At 33.8% G+C, this 22,156-nt stretch overlaps 3 protein-coding genes across 3 annotated transcripts in view; 2 read left to right on the top strand and 1 right to left on the bottom strand.

Moving 5' to 3' along the window:
• The window catches only part of LOC143227907 (SCY1-like protein 2), a 42,351-nt gene extending 35,054 nt beyond the window's left edge, over nt 1-7,297 (top strand). Inside the window, exons 4-5 of the mRNA XM_076459265.1 lie at nt 5,022-5,169; nt 7,205-7,297. Of these exons, the coding sequence (XP_076315380.1) occupies nt 5,022-5,169; nt 7,205-7,297 (241 nt within the window). The remainder of the gene's footprint in view (nt 1-5,021; nt 5,170-7,204) is intronic.
• LOC143230112 (SCY1-like protein 2) overlaps nt 1-22,156 on the bottom strand; it is a 457,312-nt gene that overhangs the window by 311,572 nt on the left and 123,584 nt on the right. The window lies entirely within an intron of this gene.
• The window catches only part of LOC143228453 (SCY1-like protein 2), a 196,509-nt gene that overhangs the window by 118,704 nt on the left and 55,649 nt on the right, over nt 1-22,156 (top strand). The window lies entirely within an intron of this gene.

Genomic DNA, 22,156 nt, shown 5'->3' on the forward strand with positions numbered 1-22,156 from the left:
TGGAGAGTGGACATTATTCTACTTTTAATACGTACATACTAGTTGGAGAGTGGGCGTTATTCTACTTTTAATACGTACATACTAGTCCGAAAGTGGATGTTATTCTACTTTTAATACGTACATACTAGTTTGAAAGTGGATGTTATTCTACTTTTAATACGTACATACTAGTTGGAGGAGAGTGGACGTTATTCTACTTTTAATGACACGTACACACCAGTCGGAGAGTGGACGTTATTCTACTTTTAATGACACGTACACACCAGTCGGAGAGTGGATGTTATTCTACTTTTAATACGTACATACTATAGAACAAACACCCTTTTACAAAATGGATAAATTGTTATTCTATCCTTTCTCTCTTCACAGTTTTAACAGCTTATTATGAAACAAGTGGTTATAATACCATTATAATACTGTTATAATACCGTTATAATACTGTTATAATACTATTATAATACCGTTATAGTACTGTTATAATACCGTTATAATACTGTTATAATACTATTATAAAACCGTTATAATACTGTTATAATACCGTTATAATACTGTTATAATACTATTATAAAACCGTTATAGTACTGTTATAATACTATTATAAAACCGTTATAATACTGTTATAATACTATTATAAAACCGTTATAATACTGTTATAATACAGTTATAATACTATTATAAAACCGTTATAATACAGTTATAATACTATTATAATACCGTTATAATACTGTTATAATACTATTATAATACCGTTATAGTACTGTTATAATACTATTATAAAACCGTTATAATATTGTTATAATACTATTATAAAACCGTTATAATACTGTTATAATACCGTTATAATACTGTTATAATACCGTTATAATACTGTTATAATACAGTTATAATACTATTATAATACCGTTATAATACTGTTATAATACTATTATAAAACCGTTATAATATTGTTATAATACTATTATAAAACCGTTATAATACTGTTATAATAATGTTATAATACCGTTATAATACTGTTATAATACAGTTATAATACTATTATAATACCGTTATAATACTGTTATAATACTATTATAATACTGTTTAATACCGTTATAATACTGTTATAATACTATTATAAAACCGTTATAATACTGTTATAATACTATTATAAAACCGTTATAATACTGTTATAATACAGTTATAATACTATTATAATACCGTTATAATACTGTTATAATACTATTATAATACCGTTATAGTACTGTTATAATACCGTTATAATACTGTTATAATACTATTATAAAACCGTTATAATACTGTTATAATACCGTTATAATACTGTTATAATACTATTATAAAACCGTTATGGTACTGTTATAATACTGTTATAATACTATTATAAAACCGTTATAATACTGTTATAATACTATTATAAAACCGTTATAATACTGTTATAATACAGTTATAATACTATTATAAAACCGTTATAATACTATTATAATACCGTTATAGTACTGTTATAATACCGTTATAATACTGTTATAATACTATTATAAAACCGTTATAATATTGTTATAATACTATTATAAAACCGTTATAATACAGTTATAATACTATTATAAAACCGTTATAATACAGTTATAATACTATTATAATACAGTTATAATACTATTATAATACCGTTATAATACTGTTATAATACTATTATAATTCCGTTATAGTACTGTTATAATACCGTTATAATACTGTTATAATACTATTATAAAACCGTTATAGTACTGTTATAATACTGTTATAATACTATTATAAAACCGTTATAATACTGTTATAATACTATTATAAAACCGTTATAATACTGTTATAATACAGTTATAATACTATTATAATACCGTTATAATACTGTTATAATACTATTATAATACCGTTATAGTACTGTTATAATACCGTTATAATACTGTTATAATACTATTATAAAACCGTTATAATATTGTTATAATACTATTATAAAACCGTTATAATACTATTATAATACCGTTATAATACTGTTATAATACTATTATAATACTGTTTAATACCGTTATAATACTGTTATAATACTATTATAAAACCGTTATAATACTGTTATAATACTATTATAAAACCGTTATAATACTGTTATAATACAGTTATAATACTATTATAAAACCGTTATAATACTGTTATAATATCTTTATAATACCATTATAATACCGTTATAATACTTTTATAATACCTTTATAATACTATTATAATACCGTTATAATACTGTTATAATACCGTTATAATACTGTTATAATACCGTTATAATACAGTTATACTGTTATAATACCGTTATAATACTGTTGTAATACCGTTATAATATTGTTATAATACCGTTATAATATTGTTATAATACTGTTATAATACTATTATAATACCGTTATAATATTGTTATAATACCGTTATAATATTGTTATAATACTATTATAATACCGTTATAATACCGTTATAATACTGTTATTATACCGTTATAATACTGTTATAATACTATTATAATACCGTTATAATACTGTTATAATACCGTTATAATATTGTTATAATACTGTTATAATACTATTATAATACCGTTATAATACTGTTATAATACCGTTATAATATTGTTATAATACTGTTATAATACTGTTATAATACCGTTATAATACTGTTATAATACTATTATAATACCGTTATATTACTGTTACAATACCGTTATAATACTGTTATGTCAAATTTTATTAAACTCTGCTTTAGCAATTGGATTTGTTGTTGTTTTTTTTTATGCAAAAGTTTTGATGCGGATTTGACCAAACTGTGAATCTAATAATTCATGGCTAACAAACTGTTGCAGCAAAAACATTGTTCACATTTTGGTGTGTTATAAGCGTGACAATCAAGTATCATTATTCTATTTAACAAAAATAACCTAAGAGTTGGAGGTGAGTGTTGTTGATTAGTTTCCTTCCTTGTGGTCTATAAGTTCAAAATTAGGAATAGCTGTTACTGGCATCAGAGCAAGAATATTAATATTTGAGGTAAGAAGGTTTTCTCGACCGCATGACCTCTTTTGTGTATCATGAGTTATGACGTGCTGCCATCTAGCATTCACAATATGTATATCTATTGTTCATATGACCAAATGCGTCAATTAAAATAACAATGAACGCAAACGAACGATCAAATCGGAACTTTATTTGTTGTTTTTTCTGAGTTTTGTTTTATATAGTTTTTGTAAATTTTGGTCTAAACATTTTGCTGTTTTGTTTGATTAAATAATAAATATATACGTTATTTCGTTTTGTTGATTTCGCACAGGGGGGAAATACAGACTCTTGAATATACCGTGAAAGACTTACAGCGGAAGGTCACTGAATTTCTATAACTTTCGATTGTTTTATCATAAGTGGCTCATAATGTATACGTCACCGACTTACACAAATACACACGTTATGTTTTACCATCTTTCTATATACTTCAAAACTTGGTCGGTACATTTTAATCATAAATTCTTCTATAAAGTGGAATCACCCAATCACAAACCATAAAGATTAATGAATCAGCCAATCAAAAACCTTGCATGCTTCGTTAATCCGTATTTGAAAGCCTCTTTGAAAACGAAAATTGACAACAGAAAATGCAACCTGTGTGTTGTTGAAATTTCAAATAAAATATCACTTAGGTTAAAGTTTCTAATTAAACATGAAGAGACACTTCAAGCCTGTTGCGTCTCGTTAAATTCGGGCTTATAGAATGATGTCTGTACAGGCGTAATTCAAGTTCCAAGATTGGACCTTAATTAATATCAAGTGGTTTGTATTGTTCAGATGTTTCGAAGTATTCTGGAATAGATAAAGGTTATGGTATTATGACACGCGAAACTTCCACGTGTCTGCGACTCTTAGAAACAATATCTCCTGAATGCAATATTTTCAAATTGCTTGAAAAATAAAATAAACTTCTAACAACAACACGTGAGATGTGACAGACGCATAAATTCACTAGAATTCTATTGATTTTTAATGAAACAACTTTGACCTTTAAAACTTTTAAGAACAGCTGTACGAAAGTTAAACTTCCGACCACTGTTAAATACGTCCCCCCTTCCTATCGCTTTCCCTGTAACACAGCAGTATGTCTGAGGATTTATTCCGCTAGAATCTGGGTTTCGGTATGGGTGATAAGCAGAGCTTTTTCTGTAGCCTTGTAGTGAATAATAAATATTAAAAATGACATAATTATAAGTCCTTAATTAATCTGTTTTTAGACGACATATAAACATGTATCTTTTTAACAGAAGCGTGTAAACACTGAAAATTAAAGAAAATAACAATTAGACGATAAAATTAGTAAATATGTTGAAATTAGAAAATTAATTGTGAGAACTGTTATTTAAAGTATTTGTTTACTCAGTGCTTATTTAGAAACATCAGACAGTGAACAAAACAGAGGGAGGTTTATGTATTGTTCTTTGTTTATAGCTAACTATGGTGTGTCAACACTGATAGTCTGCTTACTCACCAGATGGGGTATTTTGGTAAAATCATTCATATTTGTTTTTCATACATTCCTCAACAGTACAATAGATTTTCAAAATTAAAAGTAGAATTTCTAGAGATTAAAACAGAAAATGGTCGACAGTATTCTATTTTTTAACAACGCACAAGGCTACGGAATGTTAATTATAATTTCATGTTCCATTATATTTATTAGCACACGAGATACGAGGGTTATGATTCTATGTGAGAAATGTTTGATACTGTGAGGTCAGGTCTGGTTTGGTGGATAATGATCCTCTCTTTCAAGTCGAAAGTCCATAGCTGGCGTCCCTTTGCCAAAAATCGTGCCCTGCCTTAAGACTGTGCGTGCTTTATATAAATAGTGAAGTTCAAACCCCGGTATTTGATTAGAGAAACCTGAAAATATATAGAAAATGCTGTACAAACCCGTTCTTTCAAAATGGTTTTATTGTTGTTACTTCTCCTGAAGATATTTGATTTTTCATATTTTAGTGAAACCTTGGCCTTTGCTACCGAACCTGTCATTGGAAGTTTAGCAAATATTCTGGGCTCGATGGAAGACCGTTTACCACAAAATATCCCGTTATCAGTCAAGACGTATACATTTATGGAAACGGAGATAAAGTATGGAATTTTACAGGTAAGTGTTGGGGACAAATGTATTTTTAGACTGTTGGTGTTAAACCTCAGGTATAACACAGACTCTTGGTGTTAAACCTCAGATATAACACAGACTGTTGGTGTTAAACCTCATGTATAACACAGACTGTTGGTATTAAACCTCAGGTATAACACAGACTGTTGGTGTTAAACCTCAGGCATAACACAGACTGTTGGTGTTAAACCTCAGGTATAACACAGACTGTTGGTGTTAAACCTCAGATATAACACAGACTGTTGTAGTTAAACCTCAGGTATAACACAGACTGTTGGTGTTAAACATCAGATATAACACAAGCTGTTGGTGTTAAACCTCAGGTATAACACAGACTGTTGGTATTAAACCTCAGGTATAACACAGACTGTTGGTATTAAACCTCAGGTATAACACAGAATGTTGGTGTTAAACCTCAGGTATAACACAGACTGTTGGTATTAAACCTCAGGTATAACACAGACTGTTGGTGTTAAACCTCAGGCATAACACAGACTGTTGGTGTTAAACCTCAGGTATAACACAGACTGTTGGTGTTAAACCTCAGATATAACACAGACTGTTGTAGTTAAACCTCAGGTATAACACAGACTGTTGGTGTTAAACATCAGATATAACACAGGCTGTTGGTGTTAAACCTCAGGTATAACACAGACTGTTGGTATTAAACCTCAGGTATAACACAGACTGTTGGTGTTAAACCTCAGGTATAACACAGACTGTTGGTATTAAACCTCAGGTATAACACAGACTGTTGGTGTTAAACCTCAGATATAACAGAGAACCTGAGATATAACTTAGCCTACTAGTGTTAAACCTGAGATGTAACATAAACTATTGGTGGTAAACCTGAAATATAATATAGACTGCTCGTGTTAAATTTGAGATGTAATACAGACTGCTGGTGTTAAACCTGAGATATAACACAGACGATTGATGTTAAACCTGAAATATAATATAGATTAGTGATGTTAAACCAGAGATGTAACATAGGCTGCTGGTGTTAAAACTGAAATACAACGTAGATTACTGGTGTTAAACCTGAGATATAACGAGATATAACATAGACTACTGGTGTTAAACTTGAAATACAACATAGACTGCTAGTGTTAAACTTGAAATACAACATAGACTGCTAGTGTTAAACCTGAGATGTAACACAGACTGCTAGTGTTAAGCCTGAGATATAACACAGACTGCTAGTGTTAAACCTGAGATATAACACATACTGCTAGTGTTAAACCTGAGATGTAACACAGACTGCTAGTGTTAAGACTGAGATATAACACAGACTGCTAGTGTTGAACCTGAGATATAACACAGACTGCTAGTGTTAAGCCTGAGATATAACACAGACTGCTAGTGTTAAACCTGAGATGTAACACAGACTGCTAGTGTTAAACCTGAGATATAACACAGACTGCTAGTGTTAAACCTGAGATATAACACAGACTGCTAGTGTTAAACCTGAGATGTAACATAGACTGCTAGTGTTAAACCTGAGATGTAACATAGGCTGCTAGCGTTAAACCTGAGATATAACACAGACTGCTAGTGTTAAACCTGAGATATAACACAGACTGCTAGTGTTAAACCTGAGATGTAACATAGACTGCTAGTGTTAAACCTGAGATGTAACATAGGCTGCTAGCGTTAAACCTGAGATATAACACAGACTGCTAGTGTTAAACCTGAGATGTAACATAGACTGCTAGTGTTAAACCTGAGATGTAACATAGGCTGCTGGTGTTAAACTTGACATACAACTCAGACTGCTGGTGTTAAACCTAGCGTATAATGTAAACCATTTATGCTAAGTTTATACAACAATTTCTTGTTGAGACTCAACTTTAACATAAAAAATTCATTATTTGTGACAAACGCTAAATATCTCTTTCTAAGTCAATAAATTAATGAAATTGGCAATAAGGCCTATAAGATTTATTTGACGTCCAGTTAGGCTATATTTTCTTTATTCAGTTATAGCTTACAAAGTAACATTTCTGTTTTTATGTTGTAGATTGTTTATTGGGAAATTAGAATAAGAAAAAGTGATTTGTCTGAGAGTTTATTTAGTGGTTTGGAATCTATGGGAGAAACATATTACGACTAAAGTAGCCTAGCGTTGTCAGAGTAAAATTTACTATGTTTCGTAATCTTACATTGCTTCAGTTCTAGGGCACAGCATATTTTAATTATTTTTGAGGTAGCAATTACTCCACTCTGCCAAAACAGGTTTATTTTATATTTGTTTTCATAACTAACGAACTTGAGCTGGTTGGTTTATTCATCGGTTGTGAAAGTTTGGCTTTATGTAAAGATGTAGGAACACGAAGCCTTTAATTTAATGGTCGATGACTTACTGACTAGAACCAACATTAAAAACGATACGGGAGAAGTTAAACTAGACTTTTTATTAGTGTAGAATAATGTTATGTGTCATACTACAAGAATAAGTTAAAACAGATGTAGAATACTGCCGGATGTCATAATACAAGAATCTCTCAGACTAGATTGTCTTGGTATAGAACAATGCTGGATATCACGTTATTGGGATAAGTTAGACTAGATTATCTTGATCTAGAATACTGACAGATATCATGTTATTAGGATCAGTTAGATTAGATTGTTTCGATGTAATATACTGCCACATATTATATTACTAGGATCAGTTAGAATAGACTGCCTTGATATGGAATAATAATTGATATATAATAATAACTGTTATCTTGTTATTTGGATCAGTTAGACCAGACAGACTTGATGTATAATAATGCCAGACTTCCAGTAACTAGGAGGAGTTAGACCAGACAGTCTTGATGTATAATAATGCCAGACATCGAGTAACCAGGAGGAGTTAGACCAGAATGTACTGATGTATAATAATGCCAAACATCGAGTAACTAGGAGGAGTTAGACTAGACTTTCTTGATGTATAATAACGCCAGACTTTGAGTAACTAGGAGGAGTTAGACCAGACAGTCTTGATGTATAATAATGCCAGACATCGAGTAACCAGGAAGAGTTAGACCAGACAGTTCGATGTATAATAATGCCAGACATCGAGTAACCAGGAGGAGTTAGACCAAAATGTATTGATGTATAATAATGCCAGACATCGAATAACTAGGAGGAGTTAGACTAGACTTTCTTGATGTATAATAATACCAGACATCGAGCAACTAGGAGGAAATAGATCAGAATGTATTGATGTATAATAATGCCAGACATCGAGCAACTAGGGGGAGTTAGACCAGAATGTATTGATGTATAATAATGCCAGACAATGAGTAACCAGGAGGAGTTAGACCAAAATGTATTGATGTATAATAATGCCAGACATCGAGTAACTAGGAGGAGTTAGACTAGACTTTCTTGATGTATAATAACGCCAGACATCGAGCAACTAGGAGGAGTTAGACCAGAATGTATTGATGTATAATAATGCCAGACATCGAGTAACCAGGAGGAGTTAGACCAGAATGTACTGATGTATAATAATGCCAAACATCGAGTAATTAGGAGGAGTTAGACTAGACTTTCTTGATGTATAATAATGCCAGACATCGAGTAACTAGGAGGAGTTAGAAAAGAATGTATTGATGTATAATAATGCCAGACATCGAGTAACTAGGAGGAGTTAGACCAGACAGTCTTGATGTATAATAATGCCAGACATCGAGTAACCAGGAGGAGTTAGACCAGAATGTACTGATGTATAATAATGCCAAACATCGAGTAATTAGGAGGAGTTAGACTAGACATTCTTGATGTATAATAATGCCAGACTTCGAGTAACTAGGAGGAGTTAGACCAGACAGTCTTGATGTATAATAATGCCAGACATCGAGTAACCAGGAGGAGTTAGACCAGACAGTCTTGATGTATAATAATGCCAGACATCGAGTAACCAGGAGGAGTTAGACCAAAATGTATTGATGTATAATAATGCCAGACATCGAGTCACTAGGAGGAGTTAGACTAGACTTTCTTGATGTATAATAACGCCAGACATCGAGCAACTAGGAGGAGTTAGACCAGAATGTATTGATGTATAATAACGCCAGACATCGAGCAACTAGGAGGAGTTAGACCAGAATGTATTGATGTATAATAATGCCAGACATCGAGCAACTAGGAGGAGTTAGACTAGACTCTCTTGATGTATAATAATGCCAGACATCGAGTAACTAGGAGGAGTTAGACTAGACTCTCTTGATGTATAATAATGTCATACATCCAGTAACTAGGAGGAGTTAGACTAGACTGTCTTGATGTATAATAATGCCAGACATCGAGTAACCAGGAGGAGTTAGACTAGAATGTATTGATGTATAATAATGCCAGACATCAAGTAACTAGGAGGAGTTAGACTAGACTCTCTTGATGTATAATAATGCCAGACATCGAGGAACTAGGAGAAGTTAGACCAGAATGTATTGATGTATAATAATGCCAGACATCGAGTAACTAGGAGGAGTTAGACTAGATTGTCTTGATGTATAATAATGCCAGACATCGAGTAACTAGGAGGGGTTAGACCAGAATGTATTGATGTATAATAATGCCAGACATCGAGTAACTAGGAGGAGTTAGACTAGACTCTCTTGATGTATAATAATGTCATACATCGAGTAACTAGGAGGAGTTAGACTAGACTCTCTTGATGTATAATAATGCCAGACATCGAGTATCTAGGAGGGGTTAGACCAGAATGTATTGATGTATAATAATGCCAGACATCGAGTAACTAGGAGGAGTTAGACTAGATTGTCTTGATGTATAATAATGCCAGACATCGAGTAACTAAGAGAGGTTAGACCAGAATGTATTGATGTATAATAATGCCAGACATCGAGTAACTAGGAGGAGTTAGACTAGATTGTCTTGATGTATAATAATGCCAGACATCGAGTAACTAAGAGAGGTTAGACCAGAATGTATTGATGTATAATAATGCCAGACATCGAGTAACTAGGAGGAGTTAGACTAAATTGTCTTGATGTATAATAATGCCAGACATCGAGTAACTAAGAGAGGTTAGACCAGAATGTATTGATGTATAATAATGCCAGACATCGAGTAACTAGGAGGAGTTAGACTAGACTTTCTTGATGTATAATAACGCCAGACATCGAGCAACTAGGAGGAGTTAGACCAGACAGTCTTGATGTATAATAATGCCAGACATCGAGTAACTAGGAGGAGTTAGACCAGACAGTCTTGATGTATAATAATGCCAGACATCGAGTAACCAGGAGGAGTTAGACCAGAATGTACTGATGTATAATAATGCCAAACATCGAGTAATTAGGAGGAGTTAGACTAGACTTTCTTGATATATAATAATGCCAGACTTCGAGTAACTAGGAGGAGTTAGACCAGACAGTCTTGATGTATAATAATGCCAGACATCGAGTAACCAGGAGGAGTTAGACCAGACAGTCTTGATGTATAATAATGCCAGACATCGAGTAACCAGGAGGAGTTAGACCAAAATGTATTGATGTATAATAATGCCAGACATCGAGTAACTAGGAGGAGTTAGACTAGACTTTCTTGATGTATAATAACGCCAGACATCGAGCAACTAGGAGGAGTTAGACCAGAATGTATTGATGTATAATAACGCCAGACATCGAGCAACTAGGAGGAGTTAGACCAGAATGTATTGATGTATAATAATGCCAGACATCGAGCAACTAGGAGGAGTTAGACTAGACTCTCTTGATGTATAATAATGCCAGACATCGAGTAACTAGAAGGAGTTAACTAGAATGTATTGATGTATAATAATGCCAGACATCGAGTAACTAGGAGGAGTTAGACTAGAATGTATTGATGTATAATAATGCCAGACATCAAGTAACTAGGAGGAGTTAGACTAGACTCTCTTGATGTATAATAATGTCATACATCCAGTAACTAGGAGGAGTTAGACAAGACTGTCTTGATGTATAATAATGCCAGACATCGAGTAACCAGGAGGAGTTAGACTAGAATGTATTGATGTATAATAATGCCAGACATCAAGTAACTAGGAGGAGTTAGACTAGACTCTCTTGATGTATAATAATGCCAGACATCGAGGAACTAGGAGAAGTTAGACCAGAATGTATTGATGTATAATAATGCCAGACATCGAGTAACTAGGAGGAGTTAGACTAGATTGTCTTGATGTATAATAATGCCAGACATCGAGTAACTAGGAGGGGTTAGACCAGAATGTATTGATGTATAATAACGCCAGACATCGAGTAACTAGGAGGAGTTAGACTAGACTCTCTTGATGTATAATAATGTCATACATCGAGTAACTAGGAGGAGTTAGACTAGACTCTCTTGATGTATAATAATGCCAGACATCGAGTAACTAGGAGGGGTTAGACCAGAATGTATTGATGTATAATAATGCCAGACATCGAGTAACTAGGAGGAGTTAGACTAGATTGTCTTGATGTATAATAATGCCAGACATCGAGTAACTAAGAGAGGTTAGACCAGAATGTATTGATGTATAATAATGCCAGACATCGAGTAACTAGGAGGAGTTAGACTAGATTGTCTTGATGTATAATAATGCCAGACATCGAGTAACTAAGAGAGGTTAGACCAGAATGTATTGATGTATAATAATGCCAGACATCGAGTAACTAGGAGGAGTTAGACTAGACTTTCTTGATGTATAATAACGCCAGACATCGAGCAACTAGGAGGAGTTAGACCAGAATGTATTGATGTATAATAATGCCAGACATCGAGTAACCAGGAGGAGTTAAGTAGAATGTATTGATGTATAATAATGCCAGACATCGAGTAACTAGGAGGAGTTAGACTAGACTTTCTTGATGTATAATAATACCAGACATCGAGCAACTAGGAGGAGTTAGATCAGAATGTATTGATGTATAATAACGCCAGACATCGAGCAACTAGGGGGAGTTAGACCAGAATGTATTGATGTATAATAATGCCAGACAATGAGTAACCAGGAGGAGTTAGACCAAAATGTATTGATGTATAATAATGCCAGACATCGAGTAACTAGGAGGAGTTAGACTAGACTTTCTTGATGTATAATAACGCCAGACATCGAGCAACTGGGAGGAGTTAGACCAGACAGTCTTGATGTATAATAATGCCAGACATCGAGTAACTAGGAGGAGTTAGAAAAGAATGTATTGATGTATAATAATGCCAGACATCGAGTAACTAGGAGGAGTTAGACCAGACAGTCTTGATGTATAATAATGCCAGACATCGAGTAACCAGGAGGAGTTAGACCAGAATATACTGATGTATAATAATGCCAAACATCGAGTAATTAGGAGGAGTTAGACTAGACTTTCTTGATGTATAATAATGCCAGACATCGAGTAACTAGGAGGAGTTAGAAAAGAATGTATTGATGTATAATAATGCCAGACATCGAGTAACTAGGAGGAGTTAGACCAGACAGTCTTGATGTATAATAATGCCAGACATCGAGTAACCAGGAGGAGTTAGACCAGAATGTACTGATGCATAATAATGCCAAACATCGAGTAATTAGGAGGAGTTAGACTAGACTTTCTTGATGTATAATAATGCCAGACTTCGAGTAACTAGGAGGAGTTAGACCAGACAGTCTTGATGTATAATAATGCCAGACATCGAGTAACCAGGAAAAGTTAGACCAGACAGTCTTGATGTATAATAATGCCAGACATCGAGGAACTAGGAGAAGTTAGACCAGAATGTATTGATGTATAATAACGCCAGACATCGAGCAACTAGGAGGAGTTAGACCAGAATGTATTGATGTATAATAATGCCAGACATCGAGCAACTAGGAGGAGTTAGACTAGACTCTCTTGATGTATAATAATGCCAGACATCGAGTAACTAGAAGGAGTTAACTAGAATGTAATGATGTATAATAATGCCAGACATCGAGTAACTAGGAGGAGTTAGACTAGAATGTATTGATGTATAATAATGCCAGACATCAAGTAACTAGGAGGAGTTAGACTAGACTCTCTTGATGTATAATAATGTCATACATCCAGTAACTAGGAGGAGTTAGACTAGACTGTCTTGATGTATAATAATGCCAGACATCGAGTAACCAGGAGGAGTTAGACTAGAATGTATTGATGTATAATAATGCCAAACATCGAGTAACTAGGAGGAGTTAGACTAGACTCTCTTGATGTATAATAATGCCAGACATCGAGGAACTAGGAGAAGTTAGACCAGAATGTATTGATGTATATTAATGCCAGACATCGAGTAACTAGGAGGAGTTAGACTAGATTGTCTTGATGTATAATAATGCCAGACATCGAGTAACCAGGAGGAGTTAGACTAGACTTTCTTGATGTATAATAACGCCAGACATCGAGCAACTAGGAGGAGTTAGACCAGAATGTATTGATGTATAATAACGCCAGACATCGAGCAACTAGGAGGAGTTAGACCAGAATGTATTGATGTATAATAATGCCAGACATCGAGCAACTAGGAGGAGTTAGACTAGACTCTCTTGATGTATAATAATGCCAGACATCGAGTAACTAGAAGGAGTTAACTAGAATGTAATGATGTATAATAATGCCAGACATCGAGTAACTAGGAGGAGTTAGACTAGAATGTATTGATGTATAATAATGCCAGACATCAAGTAACTAGGAGGAGTTAGACTAGACTCTCTTGATGTATAATAATGTCATACATCCAGTAACTAGGAGGAGTTAGACTAGACTGTCTTGATGTATAATAATGCCAGACATCGAGTAACCAGGAGGAGTTAGACTAGAATGTATTGATGTATAATAATGCCAAACATCGAGTAACTAGGAGGAGTTAGACTAGACTCTCTTGATGTATAATAATGCCAGACATCGAGTAACTAGGAGGAGTTAGACTAGATTGTCTTGATGTATAATAATGCGAGACATCGAGTAACTAAGAGAGGTTAGACCAGAATGTATTGATGTATAATAATGCCAGACATCGAGTAACTAGGAGGAGTTAGACTAGACTCTCTTGATGTATAATAATGTCATACATCGAGTAACTAGGAGGAGTTAGACTAGAATGTCTTGATGTATAATAATGCCAGACATCGAGTAACCAGGAGGAGTTAGACTAGAATGTATTGATGTATAATAATGCCAGATATCGAGTAACTAGGAGGACTTAGACTAGAATGTCTTGATGTATAATAATGCCAGACATCGAGTAACCAGGAGGAGTTAGACTAGAATGTATTGATGTATAATAATGCCAGACATCGAGTAACCAGGAGGAGTTAGACCAGACAGTCTTGATGTATAATAATGCCAGACATCGAGTAACCAGGAGGAGTTAGACCAAAATGTATTGATGTATAATAATGCCAGACATCGAGTAACTAGGAGGAGTTAGACTAGACTTTCTTGATGTATAATAACGCCAGACATCGAGCAACTAGGAGGAGTTAGACCAGAATGTATTGATGTATAATAACGCCAGACATCGAGCAACTAGGAGGAGTTAGACCAGAATGTATTGATGTATAATAATGCCAGACATCGAGCAACTAGGAGGAGTTAGACTAGACTCTCTTGATGTATAATAATGCCAGACATCGAGTAACTAGAAGGAGTTAACTAGAATGTATTGATGTATAATAATGCCAGACATCGAGTAACTAGGAGGAGTTAGACTAGAATGTATTGATGTATAATAATGCCAGACATCAAGTAACTAGGAGGAGTTAGACTAGACTCTCTTGATGTATAATAATGTCATACATCCAGTAACTAGGAGGAGTTAGACAAGACTGTCTTGATGTATAATAATGCCAGACATCGAGTAACCAGGAGGAGTTAGACTAGAATGTATTGATGTATAATAATGCCAGACCTCAAGTAACTAGGAGGAGTTAGACTAGACTCTCTTGATGTATAATAATGCCAGACATCGAGGAACTAGGAGAAGTTAGACCAGAATGTATTGATGTATAATAATGCCAGACATCGAGTAACTAGGAGGAGTTAGACTAGATTGTCTTGATGTATAATAATGCCAGACATCGAGTAACTAGGAGGGGTTAGACCAGAATGTATTGATGTATAATAATGCCAGACATCGAGTAACTAGGAGGAGTTAGACTAGACTCTCTTGATGTATAATAATGTAATACATCGAGTAACTAGGAGGAGTTAGACTAGACTCTCTTGATGTATAATAATGCCAGACATCGAGTAACTAGGAGGGGTTAGACCAGAATGTATTGATGTATAATAATGCCAGACATCGAGTAACTAGGAGGAGTTAGACTAGATTGTCTTGATGTATAATAATGCCAGACATCGAGTAACTAAGAGAGGTTAGACCAGAATGTATTGATGTATAATAATGCCAGACATCGAGTAACTAGGAGGAGTTAGACTAGATTGTCTTGATGTATAATAATGCCAGACATCGAGTAACTAAGAGAGGTTAGACCAGAATGTATTGATGTATAATAATGCCAGACATCGAGTAACTAGGAGGAGTTAGACTAGACTTTCTTGATGTATAATAACGCCAGACATCGAGCAACTAGGAGAAGTTAGACCAGAATGTATTGATGTATAATAATGCCAGACATCGAGTAAACAGGAGGAGTTAAGTAGAATGTATTGATGTATAATAATGCCAGACATCGAGTAACTAGGAGGAGTTAGACTAGACTTTCTTGATGTATAATAATACCAGACATCGAGCAACTAGGAGGAGTTAGATCAGAATGTATTGATGTATAATAACGCCAGACATCGAGCAACTAGGGGGAGTTAGACCAGAATGTATTGATGTATAATAATGCCAGACAATGAGTAACCAGGAGGAGTTAGACCAAAATGTATTGATGTATAATAATGCCAGACATCGAGTAACTAGGAGGAGTTAGACTAGACTTTCTTGATGTATAATAACGCCAGACATCGATCAACTAGGAGGAGTTAGACCAGACAGTCTTGATGTATAATAATGCCAGACATCGAGTAACTAGGAGGAGTTAGAAAAGAATGTATTGATGTATAATAATGCCAGACATCGAGTAACTAGGAGGAGTTAGACCAGACAGTCTTGATGTATAATAATGCCAGACATCGAGTAACCAGGAGGAGTTAGACCAGAATGTACTGATGTATAATAATGCCAAACATCGAGTAATTAGGAGGAGTTAGACTAGACTTTCTTGATGTATAATAATGCCAGACTTCGAGTAACTAGGAGGAGTTAGACTAGACTTTCTTGATGTATAATAACGCCAGATATCGAGTAACTAGGAGGACTTAGACTAGAACGTCTTGATGTATAATAATGCCAGACATCGAGTAACCAGGAGGAGTTAGACTAGAATGTATTGATGTATAATAATGCCAGACATCAAGTAACTAGGAGGAGTTAGACTAGACTCTATTGATGTATAATAATGCCAGACATCGAGGAACTAGGAGGAGTTAGACCAGAATGTATTGATGTATAATAATGCCAGACATCGAGTAACTTGTAGGAGTTAGACTAGACTTTCTTGATGTATAATAATTCCAGACATCGAGTAACTAGGAGGAGTTAGACTAGACTATCTTGATGTATAGTAATGCCAGACATCGAGTAACCAGGAGGAGTTAACTAGAATGTATTGATGTATAATAATGCCAGACATCGAGTAACTAGGAGGAGTTAGACTAGAATGTATTGATGTATAATAATGCCAGACATCAAGTAACTAGGAGGAGTTAGACTAGACTCTCTTGATGTATAATAATGCCAGACATCGAGTAACTAAGAGGAGTTAGACTAGAATGTATTGATGTATAATAATGCCAGACATCGAGTAACTAGGAGGAGTTAGACTAGATTGTCTTGATGTATAAGAATGCCAGACATCGAGTAACCAGGAGGAGTTAGACTAGAATGTATTGATGTAGAATAATGCCAGACATCAAGTTTCTGGGTTCAGTTATAATAGATTGTGTTGATGTAGAATACTCCTAGATATAATCTCACTAAAATCAGTTAGACTAGATTGTCATGATTTGGGATAATGCCTGATGTCATGTTGTTACTAGGATCAGTTACACTAGATTGTTTGATGTAGATAAACTACCACATATCACGTTACTAGGACCAGTTAGACTAGATTGTCTTGATATAGAATACTGCCATGTATCATCTCACTAGGGTGGGATAAAATAGATTGTTTTGACGAAGAATACTGCCAGATATCACGTTTCTAGAATCAGTTAGACAAACCTGTCTTCATATAGAATACTGCTAGGTATCATATTACTAGGATCAGATAGACGAGATTGTCTTGATGTAGGTTAATGCAAGATATCATATTACTAGGATCAAATAGACTATATTGTCTTGATATAGAATAATGCAACATATTTTCTTGGTAGGCCCATTTAGACTAGAAAGTCTTGATGTAGAGAAATGTCACATATAAAGTTTCTAAGATGAGTTATAACAGATTGGGTTGATATGGAATAATCCTAGATATTATGCTAATAAAATCAATTAGACGAGATTGTTATGATGTAGGATAATACAGATATATTGTTACTAGGATCAGTTATACTGGACTGTCTTAATTTATAATACTGCTAGATGTCATGTTACATTTGGAGTATACTGACTTGATGTAGAATGATACCAGATATATTGTTACTAGGATCAGTTATACTGGACTGTCTTAATTTATAATACTGCTAGATGTCATGTTACATTTAGAGTATACTGACTTGATGTAGAATGATACCAGATATATTGTTACTAGGATCAGTTATACTGGACTGTCTTAATTTATAATACTGCTAGATGTCATGTTACATTTAGAGTATACTGACTTGATGTAGAATGATACTTGATATCAAGTTTCTAGAAAAGTTAGATATCATTATCTTGATGTCGAATAATGGCAGATATAAAATTAATAGGATCAATTAGACTAGACTGTATTGATGTTCAATACTAATAAATATCACTTTACTAGGATCAATTAGACTAGATTGTCTTGATATAAAATGATACCAGATAAGATGTTTCTAGGATCAGTTAGACTAGATTGTCTTGATATAGAATGATACCAGCTAAGATGTTTCTAGGATCAATTAGACTAGATTGTCTTGATATAGAATGATACCAGATAAGATGTTTCTAGGATCAATTAGACTAGATTGTCTTGATATAGAATGATACCAGATAAGATGTTTCTAGGATCAGTTAGACTAGATTGTGTTGATGTTGAATACTAATAAATATCGTGTTACTGAGATCAGGTAGACTAGATTGTCTTGATAGAGAATACTGTCACATATCATGTTACTAGGAGGAGCTAAACTAGGATGTCTTAATGTAGAATAATGCAAGATATTATGTTACTAATATCAGTTAGGCAATACTGTCCTGATGTAAAATAATATTAGATATTATGTTACTAAGATCAGTTAGGCAATACTGTCCAGATGTAAAATAATATTAGATATTATGTTACTAAGATCAGTTAGGCAATACTGTCCTGATGTAAAATAATATTAGATATTATGTTACTAGGATCAGCTAGACTAGACTGTATTGAGATTGAATACTAATAGATATCACTTTACTAGGATAAGTTAGGCTAAACTGTCCTGATGTAGAGTAATACCACATACCATGTTACTAGGATCAGTTAGAAAATATTGTCTTGATATATAATAATGTCAGATTTCAAGTAACTAGACCAGTTAGACTAGATTTTTTTATGTAGAATACGACCAAATATCATGTTAGTAGGATCACTTAGAATAGATTGTCTTGATGTAGAATACTGCTAGATATCATGTTGCTAGTATCAGTTTGGCTACACTGTCTTGACGTTGAATAATACCAGATATAATGTCACTAGGATCAGTTAGACTAGATTGTCTTGATGTAGAATACTGCTAGATATCATGTTGCTAGTATCAGTTTGGCTACACTGTCTTGACGTTGAATAATATCAGATATAATGTCACTAAAATCAGTTAGACTAGATTGTCTTGATGTAGAATACTGCTAGATATCATGTTGCTAGTATCAGTTTGGCTACACTGTCTTGACGTTGAATAATATCAGATATAATGTCACTAGGATCAGTTAGACTAGATTGTTTTGAGGTAAAATAATGCCAGACATCAAGTTACTAGAATCTGTTAGACTAAATTGTTATGATATAGAATAATGCCAGATATCATGTTAATAGGATCAGTTAAACTAGACTGTTTTGCTTTAGAATAATACTTGATATTATGTTACTTGGATCATTTAGAGTAGACTGGCTTGATTTAGAATACTTCTAGATATGAAGTTACTAGCATCAGTTAGACTATACTGTCTTGATGTAGAATATTGACAGATATCATGTTTCTATGATCAGTTATGGCTGTGTTAATAATGCCAGATGCTCTAATACCAAGTTTAAGTTCTTTTTATGTGTCGTAAGATTCGTAGATATCCTGAAGTCATGATCTAAACACTTCCAAATGTGATACAGGCTAGAACTATGACCCAGCTACAACCATCATCTAAGTTGAAACTGGAGCCTTATTATCACCAACAGCCAGTTTGATTTGTCAACAAATTTCGTGTCCATTTGCTATCTCTGAACAAATGTTAATTGTTCAGACATTCTGAAACTTTTGTCTTTCTAATAGTTCTGAGTAATATATGTACCTACACACACCCATATGTGTGTCTTATTCCTAAGCAATCTTAAGTTAGCTGTTTTCTAAGTATTTTCCAAGGACCAACCTTTGTTTTTATTCATGCGGCTCAATAAATCACGTGTACAGCCCTAATGCTACTGGCTGGTTTTGGAAAAAAATAAAAATAGAAACTGATAATAAAACTAACTTACACGCGCACGTGCCAATCATGCTGTATAAAGAATTATGGTGGTAACAAAGTATCTCGAGACAAAACAACATAACCTCAAGCATTCACCACATGGTCAATAGAGACTTCTTTTTTCAGTGATTAGGTTATCGCGTTGTCCAGAACGTTTCCAATAAATGTTTGGATTTTATCAATTACACGGTTATGTGACTGTATATATGTACATGAAATATATAAGACAAGAGAGTGAGAAATAAAGGAAAATTAGGATAAGAGAAACTGATATAGGAGTTATTAAAACGTTTTTGTAACCCCTATGTATCATAAAAGCTACAGTAAATGTGTCTGCAAAATATGTATGTATTATAAAATCTACAATAAATATTTGCGGTTCACAAAGGAAACTACTCTCAGTGATGTGACTTGACTTAACAGAATCAGCTATTTAAAACTTTAACATCTTGACTCTTGATTTATTTGAGTTGCTAACAATTCAACAAAAACTATGTATAAATACATGTAGAACGTTATCGGAATAGCAAACAGATCAAAATAAGGCCTAACTCCTGCCTCTATTCTATAGAATTATAAAATTATAAGTTATCAAAATACGCCTAACTCCTGCTTCTACTCTATAAAATAATTTGTTTTATCCACTCGTAATTGTTAGAAGTACCAGGCCACAAGTAGAAGAAGTCGTAACGAATAGACATTCAAGTCGTAACCAAATTCTAATTGAATATTCAAATGAATTTTAAAGTTGGTTTATGCGTGAAACTCATCATTGAACTGTTTTAGATATTCAGAATTACATTTTACTTTAATGTTACTCGGCCACCCGCTAGTACAGCGGTATGTCTCCGGATTAACAACGCTAAAATCAGGGGTTCGATTCCACTCAGTGGGCTGAGTAGATAGCCCTTTGTGGCTTTGCTATACAAAATACACACAAACGTTTCACTCGAGCTATAAATAAGCACATTTTAACCACCATAGTCCGTTATTATTGAAGAGCTTTAATACACCGTAAATTACGTGAAAAGCTAATATTAACCTTCACGCCTTTCGGGAAATTAAAGTTTTTCATTGTTTGCTCAGGTTGACTTTAGGTGAATCACGTGACCTCCATCATTCAGTAACTCAACAGAAATGAAACTCTACAACTAACGAAGGGTTTTACTTCAAGTGGTTTCCACCATGGCTACAGCGTCAAAGAATTGCTTTTAACAACAAGGAAAAAACTTTTTATAATTGAACTCCCAAGTTATAAGCAGGTTTTAGTTCGTCTTGTGCTTATAAAAAAATCATGTGGTTTAGAGCCCAGTCGGAAAAAATATCAAAGTTCATTCTATCTGAAGCAAAGTTGTTGTTTGTAAAGGAGACTTTCATTGAACGGCTACCTCATTAAACAACTTTCTTTGTTAATGTTTTTGTTTGTACAGGAGACTTTTATTAAACGGCTACCTCATTAAACAACTTTCTTTGTTAATGTTGTTGTTTGTACAGGAGACTTTTATTAAACGGCTACCTCATTAAACAACTTTCTTTGTTAATGTTGTTGTTTGTACAGGAGACTTTTATTAAACGGCTACCTCATTAAACAACTTTCTTTGTTAATGTTGTTGTTTGTACAGGAGACTTTTTATTAAACGGCTACCTCATTAAACAACTTTCTTTGTTAATGTTGTTGTTTGTACAGGAGACTTTCATTAAACGGCTACCTCATTAAACAACTTTCTTTGTTAATGTTGTTGTTTGTACAGGAGACTTTCATTAAACGGCTACCTCATTAAACAACTTTCTTTGTTAATGTTGTTGTTTGTATAGGAGACTTTTATTAAACGGCTACCTCATTAAACAACTTTCTTTGTTAATGTTGTTGTTTGTACAGGAGACTTTTATTAAACGGCTACCTGATTAAACAACTTTCTTTGTTAATGTTGTTGTTTGTACAGGAGACTTTCATTAAACGGCTACCTCATTAAACAACTTTCTTTGTTAATGTTGTTGTTTGTACAGGAGACTTTCATTAAACGGCTACCTCATTAAACAACTTTGTTAATGTTGTTGTTTGTACAGGAGACTTTCATTAAAC

Source organism: Tachypleus tridentatus, chromosome 10, assembly GCF_004210375.1.
Source record: "Tachypleus tridentatus isolate NWPU-2018 chromosome 10, ASM421037v1, whole genome shotgun sequence".
NCBI classification, from domain to species: domain Eukaryota; kingdom Metazoa; phylum Arthropoda; class Merostomata; order Xiphosura; family Limulidae; genus Tachypleus; species Tachypleus tridentatus.